Consider the following 17,459-nt stretch of genomic DNA (forward strand, 5'->3'; position numbering starts at 1 on the left):
TTCTCCGAGTGTTTCTCCAGGCAAAAGGTGGATAAAGAGATGCCGCGGTGCGACCCCCGCGGAGGGGCGGCCCGACTATTCGCGGGCGGCTCCTGCTGTCGCTTGCAGTACGTCAGGATTTAATACGTGGCCCGGCTCGAAAGCGAAGGCAGGAAAGGCTCGCGAGACGGGGCGACGGTTTTGTTTGAAAATTTATTGGAAAAAATGCAATACAAGAAGCAATACTGAACACTTAACAGCTGCCTAAATGCTACAGCAACTTTCCCTTTGATTTACTATGAAAGTCCAAAATATCAGCTCCCGCCACTTTAACTAATCAGTCTATAAAGATTTGCCTTTCTTTTTTTTTAAAAAGTCCCTATTTTTATAAAGAATGTAAACAGCTAGCCTAGACAATTCACAATTGCCTTAAAAAATTTTACAAAGCTCCTTCATATTCTCAACTAAAAAAATTTTTTTTTTTCTTTTTTAACAAGGTTAATCTCTAAGCTCGGGGACTCTACCACCTCTTAGGGTAATTGTACAATTAGGAAATCAGCAAACCACAGTGTATTAAACCCAGAAATCAGTCAGTCCTTCGCTGACGCAGCTGTGCCGTTCGGAGACGGCAGTTTGGCAACCGGCGCCGCCGATCCGGTCGAAGGGACGAGAGCAGGTCACGGGCTCCTTGCCTTCCTCTCTATAAAAACATTCATATATAAATAGCTTCCATATAATGTGTATTATACAAGCGAGACAGTCTCTAGGTGAATTTGCGGACTGGGAAGAGCCGGGAACGTTCACAGAAACAGACCTTACGGAGCCGCTCCGTCTCCAGGAGCAGGTACCGCGCTAGGAGCCGAGTCTGGCAGAGCCCCGCGGCGCCGGGGGAGGACGCCGGAAGCTCCTTACGGTTTTCGGGGGGCCGGTGCCGCCGCGCAGAGCTCCCCGTCCCTTCTTCCCGGGCCGCCGCCGTGGTTTTTTCCGGCTCCGCCGGAGAGGCTCCGGACGCCCCGCGGGCTCGGGCAGGGGCGTCGCGGGAAGCCGCAGGACGGCGAGGAGTTGCGCCGGGGAGCACGCGCGGGCTCCGAGGCATTTGAAAGAAAAGCAAGAACTTAAAATGTAACCGAGGGGAAAGGTGTGAGCGAACAGCCTGGACACAGCCGCCCCAAATCCAGCCCAAATAAAATAAATGGAATAAATACCTATACAAATGTATTAAGGTTACTCTGCTCCGTGGGCCCTCAAGACGGGGAGGGCTCCCGCGGCCCGTCCGGAAAGGAACCACCTCGCAGGCCAACAGCTTTTCGAGCCCTACGTGAAGTTCACGCGCCCGTCGCTCGGGATTCGGGGCGCCTTTGGACGCACTCAGCCCCCGGGACACCCAACGGCACCCAGGGGACCGCGCTGCGGCCTGGCGCCGCGCTCCCGGCACCTCGCGGCCGCCAAGCGCCCTCCAGCGCTACGGAGAAACTTAAATTACCACCTCTTTTTTTTTTTTTTTTTTTCTGGTAAAGCTAAGAAAATCCTCTCGAACGACCACCCCTTTCTGGAGGAGTTACCTGCTGCGGGGCGAGAGCGCGAGGAAGGACTAAGCGGCGGAAAGCAGGACGCCCGGAGGCGGGAGGGACGCGGCCGGGCGGCCGCCCAGCGCGACGGCCGGCTAAGGCAACGTTACCCGACGAGGGCAAAGACGGCGAGCGGCGTCCCCGACCCGCTCACGGATCTGCCAAAGGAAGGAAAGGGCTGTTCGGACGTAAACGGGAAGACTTAACCTCTACGCTAAGGCCCCGGAGCGGCCTCGATTCGAGAGGCGGCACGAGCCCCGGTGGAGGCCAAAGGCTGTTTTTGGTGAAACAGCAAGTCATCGCAGCCCGAGCTACACCCCGCGGCCTCTGCAACGCGCGGTTCGAATCTCAAACCGCGGAAAACTCCTCCCGTTGCCGCTCGCAAGTGTCCGGGCAGACGGGCGGCGGAGCCGCAACGCGGCCGGGCGAAATGGGGCAGCCGCGCGGTCCTCCCCGCCCAGCCGACGGCGCCGCTCGAAGGAAGCTCCCGAAGCGATCGCACGGGGCGGCCGTGAGTCGTGCAACCGCAGCGACGCCGGTGCCTGCAAGCACGCGTCGCGCGCTCCTTTAAAACGGCGTCTTTCCGCGGTCCGTAAGCCGAGCCGGACGCCGCAGCCGCTCCAGCCCCGGCGGCCACATCGCCGACGGGGGGGCCCCAAAAACGAGCGCGGGAGCCTCGCTACGGCAAGCAAAACCCGCCACCTCCCGCGGGGCCCCGTCCAGCCTCCCCAAACAGAGCCGACAGGCCGAGAAGGATCGTCTGAAGGGTTTTAAACTAAATCGGGGTCGGATACAACACCTTCGTCCTGATACGGGTAAGGTGCTCAGCTTTAAACAGCACTGGGAGGAGGAGGGGGAGAAAAAAAGTGACTTAAAAAGCCTTATTTAAAAATCAAGAACACAAATAAGTGGAAAAACTATGACATTGAAAAAAATCGGTTACTGTGAATGCTGCATAAGCCTACCTTAATAGCATTCAGAGTCAACACACCTTAAACACACACTTCTAAGGGCGTTTTAATTTAATGGCATCTAGAAAACACAAACAGGTAGGTAGCGTTCGGCAGAGCCACGCAGGAGAAAGGCGAGGGGCCTATCGCAGCTCTCTCAAAGCTCTACAATTCACAGTATCAGGTGCTCGAAGCAACTTCCAGCATTCCTTAAACCTAGCCAACTATTAAGATGTGGGTACACGCTTACACCACCCAAACCTACTGTGTTCAAACAGCGCCGATCCGAAACCCACAACGGCGAAGAGATTCAGACTAAAGGCAGAAGCTGTGCTCTGCACGCCCGGGTATCGCGGTGAGAGTCACCAACTTCCTAAAAAGCAATCTGAAAGGCTGCACAAACTGAAGTCTGACCTTTTTAAAACTGTCTCTTCTGGCAGAAGGACCCAGCGGTAGCTTTTTGTGTACAAAGTCTGCTCTCAGAGTATGCACTCATGTGGCTTATCTCCATTACGCCCGACAAGGCCGAGGGGGAAACACTTTTTAAAAAGAAAAATAAAAAACAAAAAAAACCCAACCCTTGAGCCCTGCGAGTTGTGGTTGGGCTTGTAGCCGAAGAGGCTATTGCGTGAGAGGGAATGCAAAATTGAAAACCTGTAAAAAATGTTCAGTACAGTTAGAAATATGGCATATTGTTTGTCACAATATATATATAAAAAAACAATCAAAAAAACCCTATATTCAATAAGATCCACTGGATACTGGAAAATCCCAAGTAAAATGTCAAAGCGCAACTCCTACTAGATGATATGAATGTTCAGTTTCTGAGTGTAAGTCCGGTAAATCTGAGGTCTCTGTGCTCCAGGTAGTTTCTTTGTAGTTTTGCTGGGTTTCTTTTCCCCCGTGCTCTGTCTGGAAGGAACACTTCCTAGAGAGAGAGAAATACGTCAAGTTATAAATACTGACTTTCAATGAGAGAGAGAGGAACCTGCCTCCCTTAGCCTCGAAGTCATCTGAGAACGGAGAAGACGAGCTATCGTCGATGGCACGTTTGACCTGGGGCGCTGAGCTACAGCCAGGCATCGGTCACAAATAATATCCGACCCTTTTCCCGAAAGAGCTGCAAGTCTTCAAACCCTTACGACAAGTGCCATGTTGAATTAGATGTGGAAGCCCCTTTAATTAGCAGAGTTTGAAGCTTTAAACCACACATTGGCTTTTTCTCCTGGCCAGTATCTGTTAAATAACCTTGCCTGCACCGCGAGGCCAGTCACCCGCCCCGGTGGGAAGTCGGAGCTCGTCACCTACTTACGCAGCCTGGCTACTCGTCGGCAATCTCCGTCTCCTGGTGCACGACCACTTTGGTCACCGACATGTCCGGGTGCTGTTCTTTCGCTGCCTTTATGGCTTGTGCTAGAACCTGAAAGAGAGCACGTTTCAGAGGCGCGCTGCAGCCTGTGTGCCAGCAAGGAGCTCCGTGGCACCAAGAAACGACTTTTGTCTTGAGGGAGAGAAAAAGCAGAGTGAATAGGCTACAGCTGCTCACTTGGGAAGGAAACCCAGCTTTCTACCTAAGCAGGAAGGCTGCAAATGCAAATACAAGAGTAAAAGGCAAGGCAGGAAGAAATTCTGCACATTAGACCAGTGGCAAATTTATAGGCTCTGAAGATTCTTGGTCCCAGTGGGAACATGAAGCAAAGTGGAAACTGCTGGACCAAACGATTCGATGATTTTGGATCCAAGCACAAAGACAGTGGGTGAATTAAAGCCTGGTTGTGAGGCTCAAGCAGGGGAAACGTGCAATCTGGCTGCCTTTGGGGAGCCCTAGGCACGCAGCGGGCCAAGTGCAACTGCAGCACGTGCTGGGTCCTGGGGAGCCAGCGACCTTCAGTGGCACTGGATCATTTCTGAAAGGAAAGCCAGGTCTCTGAGAATACATCACATTGCTCAACTGGCTCCTGTTACAAGATGGATGACAGAAATTTAGCTATATAGCATACGCAAACCCTGTTTATTGTTCCAGCAAGTGCGGCAAGCACATTTCAAACATGTTCTCAGACATTTTCCATCAGATTTAATAAACTAGTTCTTCTCTTACAAATAAACTCCAGGCCCATGATACTTGCGACTAAAATTAAATCCGAAGTGTGATTCGCCGATGACAAAACCATCACTTTAACACACGAGCTAGAGGCCAGGGAGGCTGACTCACCAGAAAGGCTTTCATATAAGGACCGAGACACTTACTGCAGGCCTGTCCTTTCCAGTGGTAAACACTGGTGGTGATGAGTGCTAGGAAATGATTTCTGGCACTGTATTGCAGCAACACTGTTTCAAAATTAACTGCAGGTCATCCCAACGTCAAGAAATACTTTTCTCTCATATTTTTGCAGATTTAAAAAAAATTGGATTTGTCCAAACCAATTCTGGAATCCAAACTTTGTTGCTAGTACCAGTATCAGAAGAGAATTAAACTATTCTGGCCCAGCTATACATCTGCATACCTTGAAAAAGGAATTTATTACTGAAATCCATTAGGAACATACAGATTGAAAAGTCAGAGAAAATTAGTAAGATGTAACCAATGTAGCCACCCCATCCCTTGGAAGCCCTGCCACTTCTTTTGGATACAAACCTAAAATGAGGCTGACTACCATCTGCAGACGAAATATTGTAAGTGAATAAAAATCACACCTTCCATAAAAGCACAAAGTTTTACTTCTAGCCCAACAAAATTTCCTTGTTTTCTGATTAAATCTTTGGAGAGGCAGGCTGTCTAGTTCGTTGCGCCAGCTCTGAGGTGCTCTTTTGGACAGTACCCAAACCCCTACCTGGTCGTGGTCTACATCTGCATCTCCTGTGATGACAATCCTCTTTTCAATCCGTGTCTCTGAAATGCCACCTTTTACAGTCTAGTACAAAGAGAAAACTATTGTTAGTCTCTAAAGGAAAAGGAATTAAAGCGCATTGGGGCTGCCTGTTCAAAGACAGCATCCAAAAGTAGAGTTACCAAATATCGTTGTCATATCCAAATATCAGAGTAGTGGAGGAGAACTGCCACTGATTGTAAAGGAAAATACTCAATGATCTTTTTGTAAAGCACAGCCAGTGAAGAGCTTCACAACTCTCAGCGCATTTCTTTCCTGCTGCCCCACAGGACAGTCAGTGACAACGTCCACTCTCTGCACTTACTACCTAAGCCGGAATCTTAATTCAACATGGGCAAATCCAGGCCCTTCACACTTTGTTTCCATCATCAGTCACATTCCTTTGAAGGAACCAGAATTTAGGGAAGTAATTTCGAGAGCACCCATAACCATGTCTGCTAGCTACTGCACCTTGACAGGCATCAACTAGAGAATGAAAGGACTGTATTATAATCCCAAACTAAATTTCACTTTTCTTCTGGTTCACACACAGCTTTGCATTTCTCTTCTGTGTATTGCACTAGAGTTCAAAAAAAACCAAACAAAAAAAACCACCCCACAAAGCCCTGCAAGAACCAATTAAATTAAGCAACTAAAAACAGGCCCTAGACTCTGAGCTAGACCAAGATAAACCTGCAGTGATGTGGATTTCCAGGGGGCACCATGCTATCGCATACATTCAGAATACGAAGGGGCACCATACATTCAGAATAGCCAAGAAATTAGGAGGCCAAGAAAGGCTAAGCAGCAGAAGGGAAAATACTCCACTGCCAAGTCTTCAGCCCCCGCAGCAATTCCACATCAGGCCCATTGCAGAGCACCAATACAACTTTGTGATTTTGTGAGGTTTCCCGTTACCTTGGTGATCTGCGTGGTGGTGGTGCTGCTTGTGGTTTCGGAAGTGATGGTCTGAGCAGTCAGCAGGATGCCGGGCTCTAGGTCTCCGTTGCCGCCATCCGTCTGTGGGAGACACAAAACACGGCCATCAACCTCCATATGCAGCATGGACAGGAACAGGGGTTGCTGATCAACAGAGCATGATGCAATCGGAGTTCCTTGATGTTTCTTGACGTAATTCCAAGCAAAGTTTCATTTGGAAAGTCCTTTTTATCCTTCCTTGTACAGCACTTGCCTTAAACTCCTCTCCATCAAGGGAAGTCCAGGTATCTCCTGAACTAGGAACAGGTTTTTAAAGTCAGTTACTTGGTTCATATCCTGCGCAACTCAGCCTTTCAAGGTCTGCCTAAAGACCTAAAACAAGTCGTCTTTGCCAATTTAGTCTGGCTTTGCTGTCCGTGAGTCTCCTTACTACAAATGAAGACGATGCAAGGGATGATACCCCGGACAAAGGCCTCGGACTGGGACCAGCATCGCAGCAACACTGTATCTGGAATTACCGCGAGGTGGGACCAGTCTCCACAGCAGTTTTATGGCACATCATATCCGAGTGCGCACACAGACGACTTCACCCAGTCCGAGAGAATCACTTCTAGCTGTCATTTCTCTTGAAAAGAGAAAGATGAACACTCTCCTGTTCATCTGCACTGAGCAAGAGGGTAGCACGCACTCGTCCCCGGTGCATGCTCTACCCTCAGACATCAGAGAAGATGCTAAGCAGCCACTGGTGGCAGATATATCCCTGGGTACGTCAGGGCTGTTGGGAAGTGTAAATAGTATCAGTGTCACGCTTTTTTCCCACATTACAGCTGGGAAGCTTCTGAACACATTAGGAGTGCTATTTTCCAACTTGCTTGCTGAAGACAGATGCTTCTTCAGGCTTCCCAAGAGAGATGGATCTTCCCAAGGCGCCAGCTGCTGATGTTCAGTGCAAGGCACGCAATACGCAGCAGACTTGAAATGAAATTCTGCCTTTCCAGCCCTGTTTTATTCCTCAACACAGCTGGCTGTCAGGATCAGAGCGACAGTATTACCCCCTACTCAGAAGGGGTATTACTGTCCCATATTTCTTGAGTTTTCAAACTCACTAACAGAAACACTTCTCAAGAGCCATAAACAGGAAGGAGAATTGAGGAAAAACAAAATAATGCATCTTTTGCAGAAAAAACACCAAGCCAGGTTAACTCCATGTGGCCTAATCTACATCCCAAAGCCACCAGTGGCTGCACATAAACTCTGTCTGCAAACACGTCTCGAAAAGGTAGTTGTTCTTCGGGGATATTAAGAGCACTGCTATTCTAAGAATATCACGTGCACTGGATAGATCGTCCACAATACTTGTCAGCTTTTGTGCTGCGACTCAGAGGGTTTGAGAAGGGCAGATGGCACTCTTGTCCCGTTCTGAAGATTTAGAAAGCAAACACTTGTGTTTGGAGGAGTTCAATTAAGCCCCTTGAAAATTCATCGTAACACACCTTACCTGTGCAGCTTCATAGGTGATGGTCTTAGTTTCCGTGTGAACGATGGGAACTTCTTTCGTTGGGATTTCACTTTTCACAGCATTGGACACGTCCGAGATGGTGACTGTCTGTGTCTTCACCAGAGGTGGCTATGAAACAGGTTTAAAAAAAATCTCAGTAAACACCCAGTTAGCACCGGCACATAACAACTCTGATGCTGGCAAATGATCTGACACTGATCTGATAAAAGCACCAAGGGAAGCAAGGTCAGCCTGGAAATCTTTGGTTTTAGGCCTCTGGTACGACACGCTTTCCAGAGGTCAAAGATCAGGCACGAGGATTAAGGAAAGACAGAAAAATCCTCTCGGTCTTTCCAAATGCCACAACCAACAAAAGCGTCCAGGGCTTAAATGCTGTGCCAGAACACCATGAAAAAACCGTCTCTGCTGATCGTTAACTCTCTGACTACTAGAAGCTCGTTGAGAGCTGCCAATAGAAGATGATCCGTGTTTACTGGTACGTCAGGATTAACAGAGTCTGGATAAATAGAGTTAATCACAGCTGAGAGAAGCTTTTTCCCGACTACAAGTGGAACACTCCATCCCCACTTAAAAAACCCTCATCAAATCCTAAGTGTTTAACTTTTATTAAATCAATGTCAGACAAAACAGAAACATTACGTCTTGAAAGAGAAACAGGGAGGGAAGAAAAATCGGTTGTTCCACCACCTGATAATCATCCAGAAGAAGACGGAGTTAGTTCAGACCCGCAAGGTTCTCCCAGATTGCTCGATTTCCGCTCACCTCCCCAAACCTGGCAGGTGCCACCGTGAGTGTTAGCAGGGTGAGTGGACGTCTAAACGCACGTAAGCAATTAATATTCAAAAACACTGAAGCAGGCAAAAAACCATCTCCCGCGGCGGGGAGCAGAAGGGGCCGTGAGAGCCCGCGTGGCCGATGTCAAAGCACGCTCGACAGCGCTCCAGAATTTACCCCGGGGCCGAGCACGGGACGGCGGCGGCCTCGAGGCCCGGCGCCGCGAGCGCGTGCCGCCGGAGCCCGACCGTTCCCCTTTCGGGCGCTGCGCCGCAGAGCGAAACGCAGACCGCGCTTCGCCGAGGCGCCCCTCGGACCGAACGCCCGAGGAGATCGAGGGGGGGGCCGGCGTGCGCCGACCGCAGGAGATGAACTGGCTAATTAGCTCCACAAACGAGTTCAGGCCGAGTAAGGGTAGCTCCTCGTTAGGGGGTTGGGGCATCTGCTTGCTGCAGTGTTTGGGGTCCACTCCAAAGCCAAACCGGGGCAGCGCGGGCGTTCTGGCTCACTACCTGGAAGCAGCGAATGACCGCTGGAAGCCCGTTATTAACCTTCGAGCCGTGACACCCTCCATTTAGCTTTCTAAAAGGTTCTCGTGCCAATGCGTCGTCGCCAGCCTCCGCCACCTCCTCGCTCGCCCGGGGCCGCGGCGCAGGCGCTGCGGGCGTTACCGGCGGCTCCGGCTCAGAGCGCTCCGAGTCGGCCGCCTGCTTCTGCGCAGCTGCGCAACCCCCCTTGTCCCATCTCGGGTCCTCCGCGCTCTCGGGGAGGCTGGAAGCAGCCGCCTCCTCCTCGCTGCTTACGGAGGACGCGCCAAAGTCACGACTTGGAGCAGGCTCTGAGGCAGGTGACATTTGGGTCTCACTAAAAGCTACTGACTGCTTTGGGCCCTCCCATTCAAAGGCAGAGTTAACATTTTTCCTCTCTGGCACTGCAGCCACATCCTCTTTGGAGAGAAAGTCACTCATATTCTAAAAAGAAACGAATACACAAAAAGGCCAGAGAGAGAGAAAGAGAGAGAGAGAGAGTTAGGAAGAACAGAAGGTCATGAAGCATAAAGACAAAACATTGGTCTCTTAGAATATATCACATTGCCAGCAATTCATGCAACAGCGGGGGATTTGAACATTTTAAAGCTTGAAAACCTTTGTGCTATGCAATGTATCCTGTGGTTTTACTAAAGCAGCCTTCGTGATAGATCAGTAATTCCTGTTCTGAAGGTTTAAGGAAGTAATTATGCAATGATTCTCGCCACTTAAACGAAGAACTGCCATTTGACACTTTTTGCCCAGTTTGGGAACTCAGCAATAATTTCAGCGTAGCAAGCGGGGACTTGTGTGCACATCCAGAATCCCGTGTGCAACCAAACCCGCCAACTGCGCCAAAACCAAACATCAATTCTGCTTTCAACTCCTTCAAGTATTTTACTCGCTGCTTTAATTTGTACATAGAGGCTAAGAGAATAAGCCCAGAATTGCTGTGCACTACGAATCCAGAGAGCCCTCGTCCTAGCACCTGGGCATGCGCATCTCCAAGACCCTTGCTGCTTCTTGCAGTCTCCAGGAAAGCTAACTGCAGACGTGTCCCCAAAAGGTCATAACAGCATTGGTAAAATTATTGCGAGAATATGCACAAATCAGTATCAGAATCAACTGATCCAGTTACCATGCGGCTCTTGAACTGAAAGAGGCCATCAAATATGACATGGTCTGGTCACCTGAAAGAGTTTGTACTTTCTTCTCGACGAACCAGCTCAATTAACTTGCACAACTTAAGTACAAAACTTTTCAGCTGAGGAATAATGAAATGTAGCTTCAACCTGGACAGCCCCATGTTCACGCTAACGTGTGCTGCCCACGTCACCGCTGAGCATGCAGCTTCCCGCTCCATAACCGTGCTGGACCATTTATTCCAAACTACCGCGATATTGTAACATACGTTATTGCAAGAGCACAGAAACCCTCACAGTGGCTAAACCTCCTGGAGACCCAACAGAGCCGGTGTTTGCGATGGCCTGCTGCTGAGAAGACATGTGATAAAGCCACCCAGCCTTCAAGAAGAAAGCGAACGTGTCTACGGTACCCAGGATGCTTGAGAAGACCATGACAAGCCGGAGGGTTTAACTAAGGCTGCTGCTAGTCTGCCCTCCGTCGAGCTCGTCAGAAAGTTCTCAGCTAGGTCGTCTCACTTCTCAGGGAGGAAAGGAACAGCGACAGAAGAGTTAAGACACGAACAAGGCAGAAAGCTTCAGCATAAAAAATTCAGCTGTTTGCCCAAATGCCCAGCAAGTGATGGATACTTGACACACACAGTTAGTCCTGGAGAGGCGTGAGTTATGTTTTAGTCGGGAGCTGGGAACTATGGCTCCAATCCCGTCCTGTCCTCGAAATGCTGTTTCTCCTCGTATCGACGTGGAAAGCTGCCACTAAGGAATGGCAGAATAAGCAGTTTCTGGCATCTGCGATTTTAGACATATCAAAGTCTCCACCTCATGTAGTGGTAGGTAACAAGGTGGAGAAACCCCTCCGTACGCCCCATACTGCAATGACTGTTTCTTCTCAAACCACAGCCTCCGCGTTGACTCCTGGTAACTTTGTATAAAAGCAGCGGTGTACCTGCACGTCCCAAATCACAAACAGCAGTTAAATTTTCCTAAGTGTGAGGCAAACTCCTCCTTGTCAGCTGTTGTTTTAATTTTGATGGTGGTATTAAGGCAAACAGAAACTGCTGCATCCGTTTCCATTGACGAGATTCTCTGGACAACCAGAGAAATGTAACTTGGACTTAAAGCGTGAGGTTTTGGGGGGCCTGCGGGGTATCTGGTATAAAGCACTTTGTGCAGACCAGAAGTTTTCACCCTAACTGACCTCACCTAATGGCACAGTTCAAAATAATTTTGGAGAACTGTCACCGCTTCATGCAGACACAAATACAGGCTCACTTTAGTATCATTTCAGGAAATGACTCACGTTCCTCCCAGGTCTTGTTCAATTCCCGACTTTGGTATGTTACAGAGAGGTTACCTGCAAAATTTCTGTTCTTCAATTCTTTGGATGTTGTTTCAGGAAAACGCATGTAACATGAGTGACGTGGCAGCGATTAGCCCTGTGATCAGGTCAGACCATGACATATGGAAATGTTATTTCTGAGTGCAAACCGCTTCCATATGTGCTTCTGCAGAAAGCATATGTACACAGCACCCTCGTTTTGCATAATGTAAGATACTAACACCTTAGTATTTCCCAAAACAGAGTACGTACTGAGGTTATCAGCTTTCAGTGCCCATGCCTTAATCTGGCTTTAAAACCTAGGTTTATATGCTGTCGATATACTGATCTCTCCTTAATTATATATATGTCAAAGCTTGCAAATTAATCACGGGATTTGGGAAAGAAGCAGGGTATCTTCTGCACTTTAATGGAAAGTGCTTTAGAAGCAGGATTTCCTTACGTACCAGCTGTGGCATTACTCTGCCCAAGAGGGAGAATAAAATCCACAGATAAAACAAAGCAGATTAAGCAGCTACACCGATGGAGACCTATTTAAGAGACACACATTTGTATACAGTAAAAATAACTTCCTGGCTGCCTCTCGCATACAGAAAAATAATTTTGCATTTTGGAAGCACCTTGCATGCTGAAAGCATAAAGGAACAGAAAAGCATAAATAAAGTCTATGCGGTGCATATACTGGTTCTCAACAGAGCAAAGTGTGGCAATACACAAGCAAACTATGAAGACAGAACGAAATCCTGATAAGATCAACTGACCAGAAGCACTTTGCATCTTGCCTTCCTATTCCACCTTTAAGAAGTCAGACTAATTATACACTATTGCTTTCTCCGTATAATTATCTTTTTATGCACTTTTTTTTTAATACAGCAGTGTTTGTTCCTGTATTTAAAAACACAATCAGCATCTAGGCTAGAAGAGATCATCTTTTATATAAAAAATATTTAGGAATTTGAATGTCTGTTACAGATTCTGATCTTATCAAGATTTTTTCTTTTAATTTGAAAATGCAAAAGCATTCCTATTCCGGGCCCTCAGATGCTGCAGAGTCCCAAACTCTCCTTGAGAGCTGAGACAGCTGGGAGGATCGGGGCTGCGAACCGCACAAACTACTCGTTGCCCGCCAAACAAACCCAAACCAGCCTAAATCAGACGCGAAGCAGGCTCCTCGCGTAAGCCGTACGCAGTGGAAGGAGGATGCAGTGCCCCGACAGAAACAAATCGAACCAAAGGCGAACGCGCGCGTTACCCTGCTAGACGCCCGCCGCCGCGCGCCTACGGTGACTGCAAATACAGCAGAATTTAAGAGCTGCAGTGTTAGAAGTGACACTCAGAGCAAGACTTCCAACAGGGGATAAATTAATAACAGGACTGTGTACCTGAAACTAGATAGTGATTTGTTTCTTTTTAAGTGTTTTTGTATAAAAATACGTTTGCTTTTTCTGATTTTTTTTAATATGAAAAAAAAAACAACCAATAAAATTGAATTCCAGCTAGTTAGTACTTCCAGGCACCTTCTTACTCAGCGCAGTATTGCCGCAGTGACACTGGCACGTGTTATTAGGTTATCCCCAAACGAGCGTGCACAGAAGCTAACAAGCTCGGTGCGACCTTCTGCAGACGCACAAGGAGACGATGTTGGTTTTGCAGCAAACCACACTCACCGGAAAGAGCTCCCCAGATGAACGCTCCCACCTCACAGCTGTCAAAGCACTCGAGCAGAAAATATTACAAAGCACAAAACAAGATATCCACATTTGACAATAGCTGCTACACCTTGTAAAGCTTTTTCGGCTTAAAAGTAGAAGGTATAAAGTTCAGAACTCGCTCAACAAAAATAAATGGTATTTCAAAACTGGCGGCCTTTGCATTTTTGGACAAATTTTGTAATTGCCATTGATGAGGATCACACCATACTGGCCACACTGGCCAGTGCAGTCATCTCCGCGCCGAAGCCGGGCTCAGCCGGGAGAGCCGCAGCCACGCGGGCTTTGCAGCTGGATTCGCTCGATGCTGGACAGCAGCGAAGGGGCCAAATGATTTAGAGAAAACAAATAATCTCCCAGAGAGCTGGGATAAAACTAATTGGAATTAATTTTAGGAAGGACTCCTTACACAACCTCTAGCCTTGGACACAACTTCAGGCAGCATCAACCAGCGGAAACCAGAGCAGAACCTTGCACTGTTAGCAAGGAGGAAAACGGTGGTTAATTAAGAAGGTGGGTTTTTCCACTTATGAAAATAGAAAGGAGCATGTTCATCCTCAAAATAATACAAGGCGGGAAGCAGGGGAAAGGCTCTCAAAGTTGCATTTTGCCGTTATGTGGCACATCACGTCTGCAGAACAATTTTCACTCGAAGACGGGCACGTTAAGCCCTTAACGCCTTTGCAGCTGCTGGCAGAGGGGCAGCCCCGGAGCCGGGAGGGAGAGCACAGCGTAACGTGTAACCTGTAACGCTCCTGCTCGCAGCGGAGATTTTCTGCCAACTACTTATCCCGATGCTCAGTCTCAGAAGTGAGCAGGGAGAACATGTTAAATTAAGTACCTGGCAGAGCGCTGTGCCTTTCGGTCCCTCTGTGTGCAAGGCCAGGCTTAGAACAAGCTGGATTTAACCTCAAATGGAATTATTTTGAGAGCAGGTACTGCCTCCAAGGGCAAGACTTGCACGCCTCCTCTCCACAAGAGCATGAAACCCGCTCCAAAGCACTGAGCTCTCCACGGAGCAACGGCTCAACGACCCACGCGCTGCGTCCAGCCGTACGGAGCAGCTGATAACGACGTTAGGGTCTGATGGCACCTAGTTTCACAAAGCAATAGCGAATGTTAGTCCGAGGAAGTCGTAACGCAGGTCACATACGCCTGTTTTTCTGTTGTTGGTGTTGTTGTTAATAAGCAGTAGAAGAATGATCTGATTTGCAGTAACATTTATTAATGATAAATGTACATATTTACAAAGAAGAATCTGAGAAAAAATACAAAACCAAAAAAGTGTTCCAAAGAGAGAATTTTAGGTAAAAAAAGAAAAAAAAAAAAGAAAATATTCTTTAGTCCAACGAGACCGCATACCACTGCCAGAAGACCACCAACACAGAGCAGCACAAATCCACGCCACTAAGAACGCCTTTACCCAAAGCCCGCTAGTCCTTCCCTCCAGCTTTATAAACCAAGAAAAATGCAGACAGGGGCACTAGGGAAAACGCTGTCGCCTGGTTCTCCCATGCCGCTGGCACTAGGAAGAACAGAGTAAAGAGCTCCTAACCGAATCAGTAACCAATCCTTGAACTTTCCTGGAAAGCATCCTACCTTAGTCTATGTATCAGAACATGGTCTACTCGCGACCGTGCCTCCAAAGGCAGGGAAAAAGACTTGCCGGCAAACCAACAGGGTAATTCTCAAAGCGAAAGACTGCTAACCTCGGCGTAAACCCAAAGACGCTTTCGCTGTAACCGTCCCCAGGAGCGAACTGCAAGGCAGCGGAAGGAGGCTGAAGAAAAACCGGTCCTAGGCTTAGCTCTGTCCTAACTTACCGCTCCTCTCGAGAGCCCTGAGCTCGTCTTAGCCCACCGGGCAAAGAAAGAGCGATGGGAGATGCAGGCAATTCCAGCCGTCTACCCCGATTTACCCCTTCGCTTTAATGCAAAAAGAAAAAATGTTTCTTTTTTTTTTCCCGCTAATACGCATCTTTTGAGTGTCACCAACTATCATCACAGACAGAACCTAACACCCGACGCAGCCTCGGAGTTGGGGCCGAGTTTCAAGTAATCAGTCGGGCTCAGGCGTAGCTGTTGCTTCGAAACGCTCACACCCACCTTTTCCGAAGGCACGAAAGCCCGAGAAACTATTCCGCGTGTGACGCGGAACTGAGAAAAGCGCGCGTCAGGAGGGGAAGATTCAGAAGGGGAAGCGCAGCGCCAGCCGCCAGCTTCACGAGGCAGAGAGCTGGGGGAGCCGAGCCTGGAAGAGGCTCCTTTTCCCAAGCCCTAGCCGAGGCCACACGCGAGCACCGAAGGGAGCCTCGCCGCAGCAGAGATCAGCTTGCAGAACACTGCAGAAGTCTATTTAACATCAAAACTGTGGGCAGTTTTCAAGCAACTAAATCACTGGCAAGCCAGAGTCCCTGAAATATCATTTTCTGTAGCGTTGAACCATCAGGGTTTCTCACCTCGGCTGAGGTTATACACTGCAGACATTCCCAGCTTCCCTTTGGAAGCGATAATTCAGTTCTCCGATGCTTTCTGTCAGTGCAACAGGCTGGAATTACCCTGACCAGGTGTAAAAAAGTGTTTTATCCTACCCCAGCCATGAGCTAGCAGTGATGCTAAGGTGGTTTGTCTGAACTTTGCAGCATGTTTGTTCCCAAGGGGAAAAAAGCAGCAAAGTTTAATGAAAAAAAAGCTTTATGAAGGCCCTGAGACCTCTGCCCTTAAACTAAGCTACAGCTTGTTAACTCTAATTTTGCATCGTGCAACGCTAGTAATCCTGGTACTTGCTTTCCGTTCTGTATCTTGAGTAGACGTTGAGCGAAAGAAGTGAAATCGGGAAGCAACCAACCCAGCAAAAAGCACGTACGAGACACAAAATGCCTCCGAAAGGAGACCCTACTCTGACCACCTCGGGGCAAGGAAAAAGACGGAGGAGAGAGAGGCAAAGAGGCTGGAGCACAGCAGAGGGACCGCATCGCCGCAGGCTCCCACCGCGGCTTTGACCGGACGAATTTTCCCTTCCCGATAAGCTACAACCTTTCTCCATCTGGATCAGAAAAGATCCCATCTACCTGCGTGAACATGGATAAATTCATCTCTAAACTGCCCTAGAAATAGAAAGCACTTCTTCAGTTTCTTTATACTCTTCAGTGCGAATTGGTATAATAATCCCTAAAATGTTCCTGAGCATTCTCAGAATGTAAAATTCAGAAGGTTTTTTTCGCTGATGATAACCAGCCTTATTTCAAGATTTAAATAAATAAAAAAAAATTTAAAAAAAAAGAGAGAGAGACTGTTTTAATTAAGATAAAGAGTTGAACTGAACTGACCAGCAGAGTGCATCTCTCACCACTCTGGGATGAGATATCCTGAGCACGACGTTCCAAAATTGCGCTGGGCAAAGATTTTAAACTTCGGGAGACAGAGCTACAGAAACCATGGCTTTGCAAAGGTCACTCTTATGGCTTCAAAATATTCGTCACGCCTTCAGAAAGTTATCACGTAAAAACCTGCACTGCGTTCGCTGCAGCGAGCCTCCGAAAGCAGCATCGCGGCAGCTAACCAGAGCAATGGCTTTTGAAAGGAAGCAGGAGCTGCGTGTTCAAGGAAAAGCAGCTCTTCTCCAAGAAACACGGACAGGAATCGGACGGACAGACAGCCCAAATGGTCCCCGCTTTCATCACACCTGCTCCGACTCTGCTCAGCTCCAAGCAGCGACCCGAGGCCAGAAGCGGCCCCGCGCTCCGCGGCGCCCGGCACCGCCACGTCCGTCCCCAGCTCCCCGCTTTCTCAAGACAAAAAAAAAAAAAAAAAAAAAAAAACCTTCCTGCTTTTCGGGCTGAGCCCTCCGGAGCTCCTCCTCGGCTCGCCTCCGCAGCGGGGCTCCCGCCGACGTCCCTCCCGGAGCCCGCGGCTGCCCGGCGCCGAAGCCCGGCAGCCGAGCAGCTTTTGCGATCTCGACGGCTGAAAGAGGAAGACTGTATTAAAGGCAGTGTGTTCGAAAGGGAAGAATACTTTTCCGTGGAAATCGGCATTCACACAAACCAAGGTCCTAAAGGCACAAACCGGTGAGCTAATCGGAGCGAGTGGGCAAATCAGAAAGGTTCCCGCGGGATTGAAGCAAAGCGTTTTGCCAGCCACTGAAATT

At 48.6% G+C, this 17,459-nt stretch overlaps 1 protein-coding gene across 35 annotated transcripts in view; it reads right to left on the bottom strand.

The window, feature by feature from the left end:
• Positions 1 to 173: 173 nt before the first annotated feature.
• The window catches only part of EPB41 (erythrocyte membrane protein band 4.1), a 91,377-nt gene continuing 74,091 nt past the window's right edge, over positions 174 to 17,459 (bottom strand). For 16 of the 35 annotated variants that reach the window (XM_062594240.1, XM_062594231.1, XM_062594213.1 and 13 more), the window contains 5 exons: positions 9,109 to 9,567; positions 7,802 to 7,930; positions 6,283 to 6,384; positions 5,329 to 5,409; positions 174 to 3,425 (listed from right to left, as the gene is read on the bottom strand). In XM_062594240.1, coding sequence (XP_062450224.1) covers positions 3,315 to 3,425; positions 5,329 to 5,409; positions 6,283 to 6,384; positions 7,802 to 7,930; positions 9,109 to 9,567 — 882 coding nt within the window. In that variant the 3' untranslated portion in view covers positions 174 to 3,314. Of the gene's footprint in view, positions 3,426 to 3,801; positions 3,918 to 5,328; positions 5,410 to 6,282; positions 6,385 to 7,434; positions 7,723 to 7,801; positions 7,931 to 9,108; positions 9,568 to 17,459 lie in introns of those variants that run through there. The other 19 variants (XM_062594232.1, XM_062594234.1, XM_062594237.1 and 16 more) reach the window with 8 other exon arrangements.

The sequence above is a fragment of the Rhea pennata genome, chromosome 23 (assembly GCF_028389875.1).
Source record: "Rhea pennata isolate bPtePen1 chromosome 23, bPtePen1.pri, whole genome shotgun sequence".
NCBI lineage: Eukaryota > Metazoa > Chordata > Aves > Rheiformes > Rheidae > Rhea > Rhea pennata.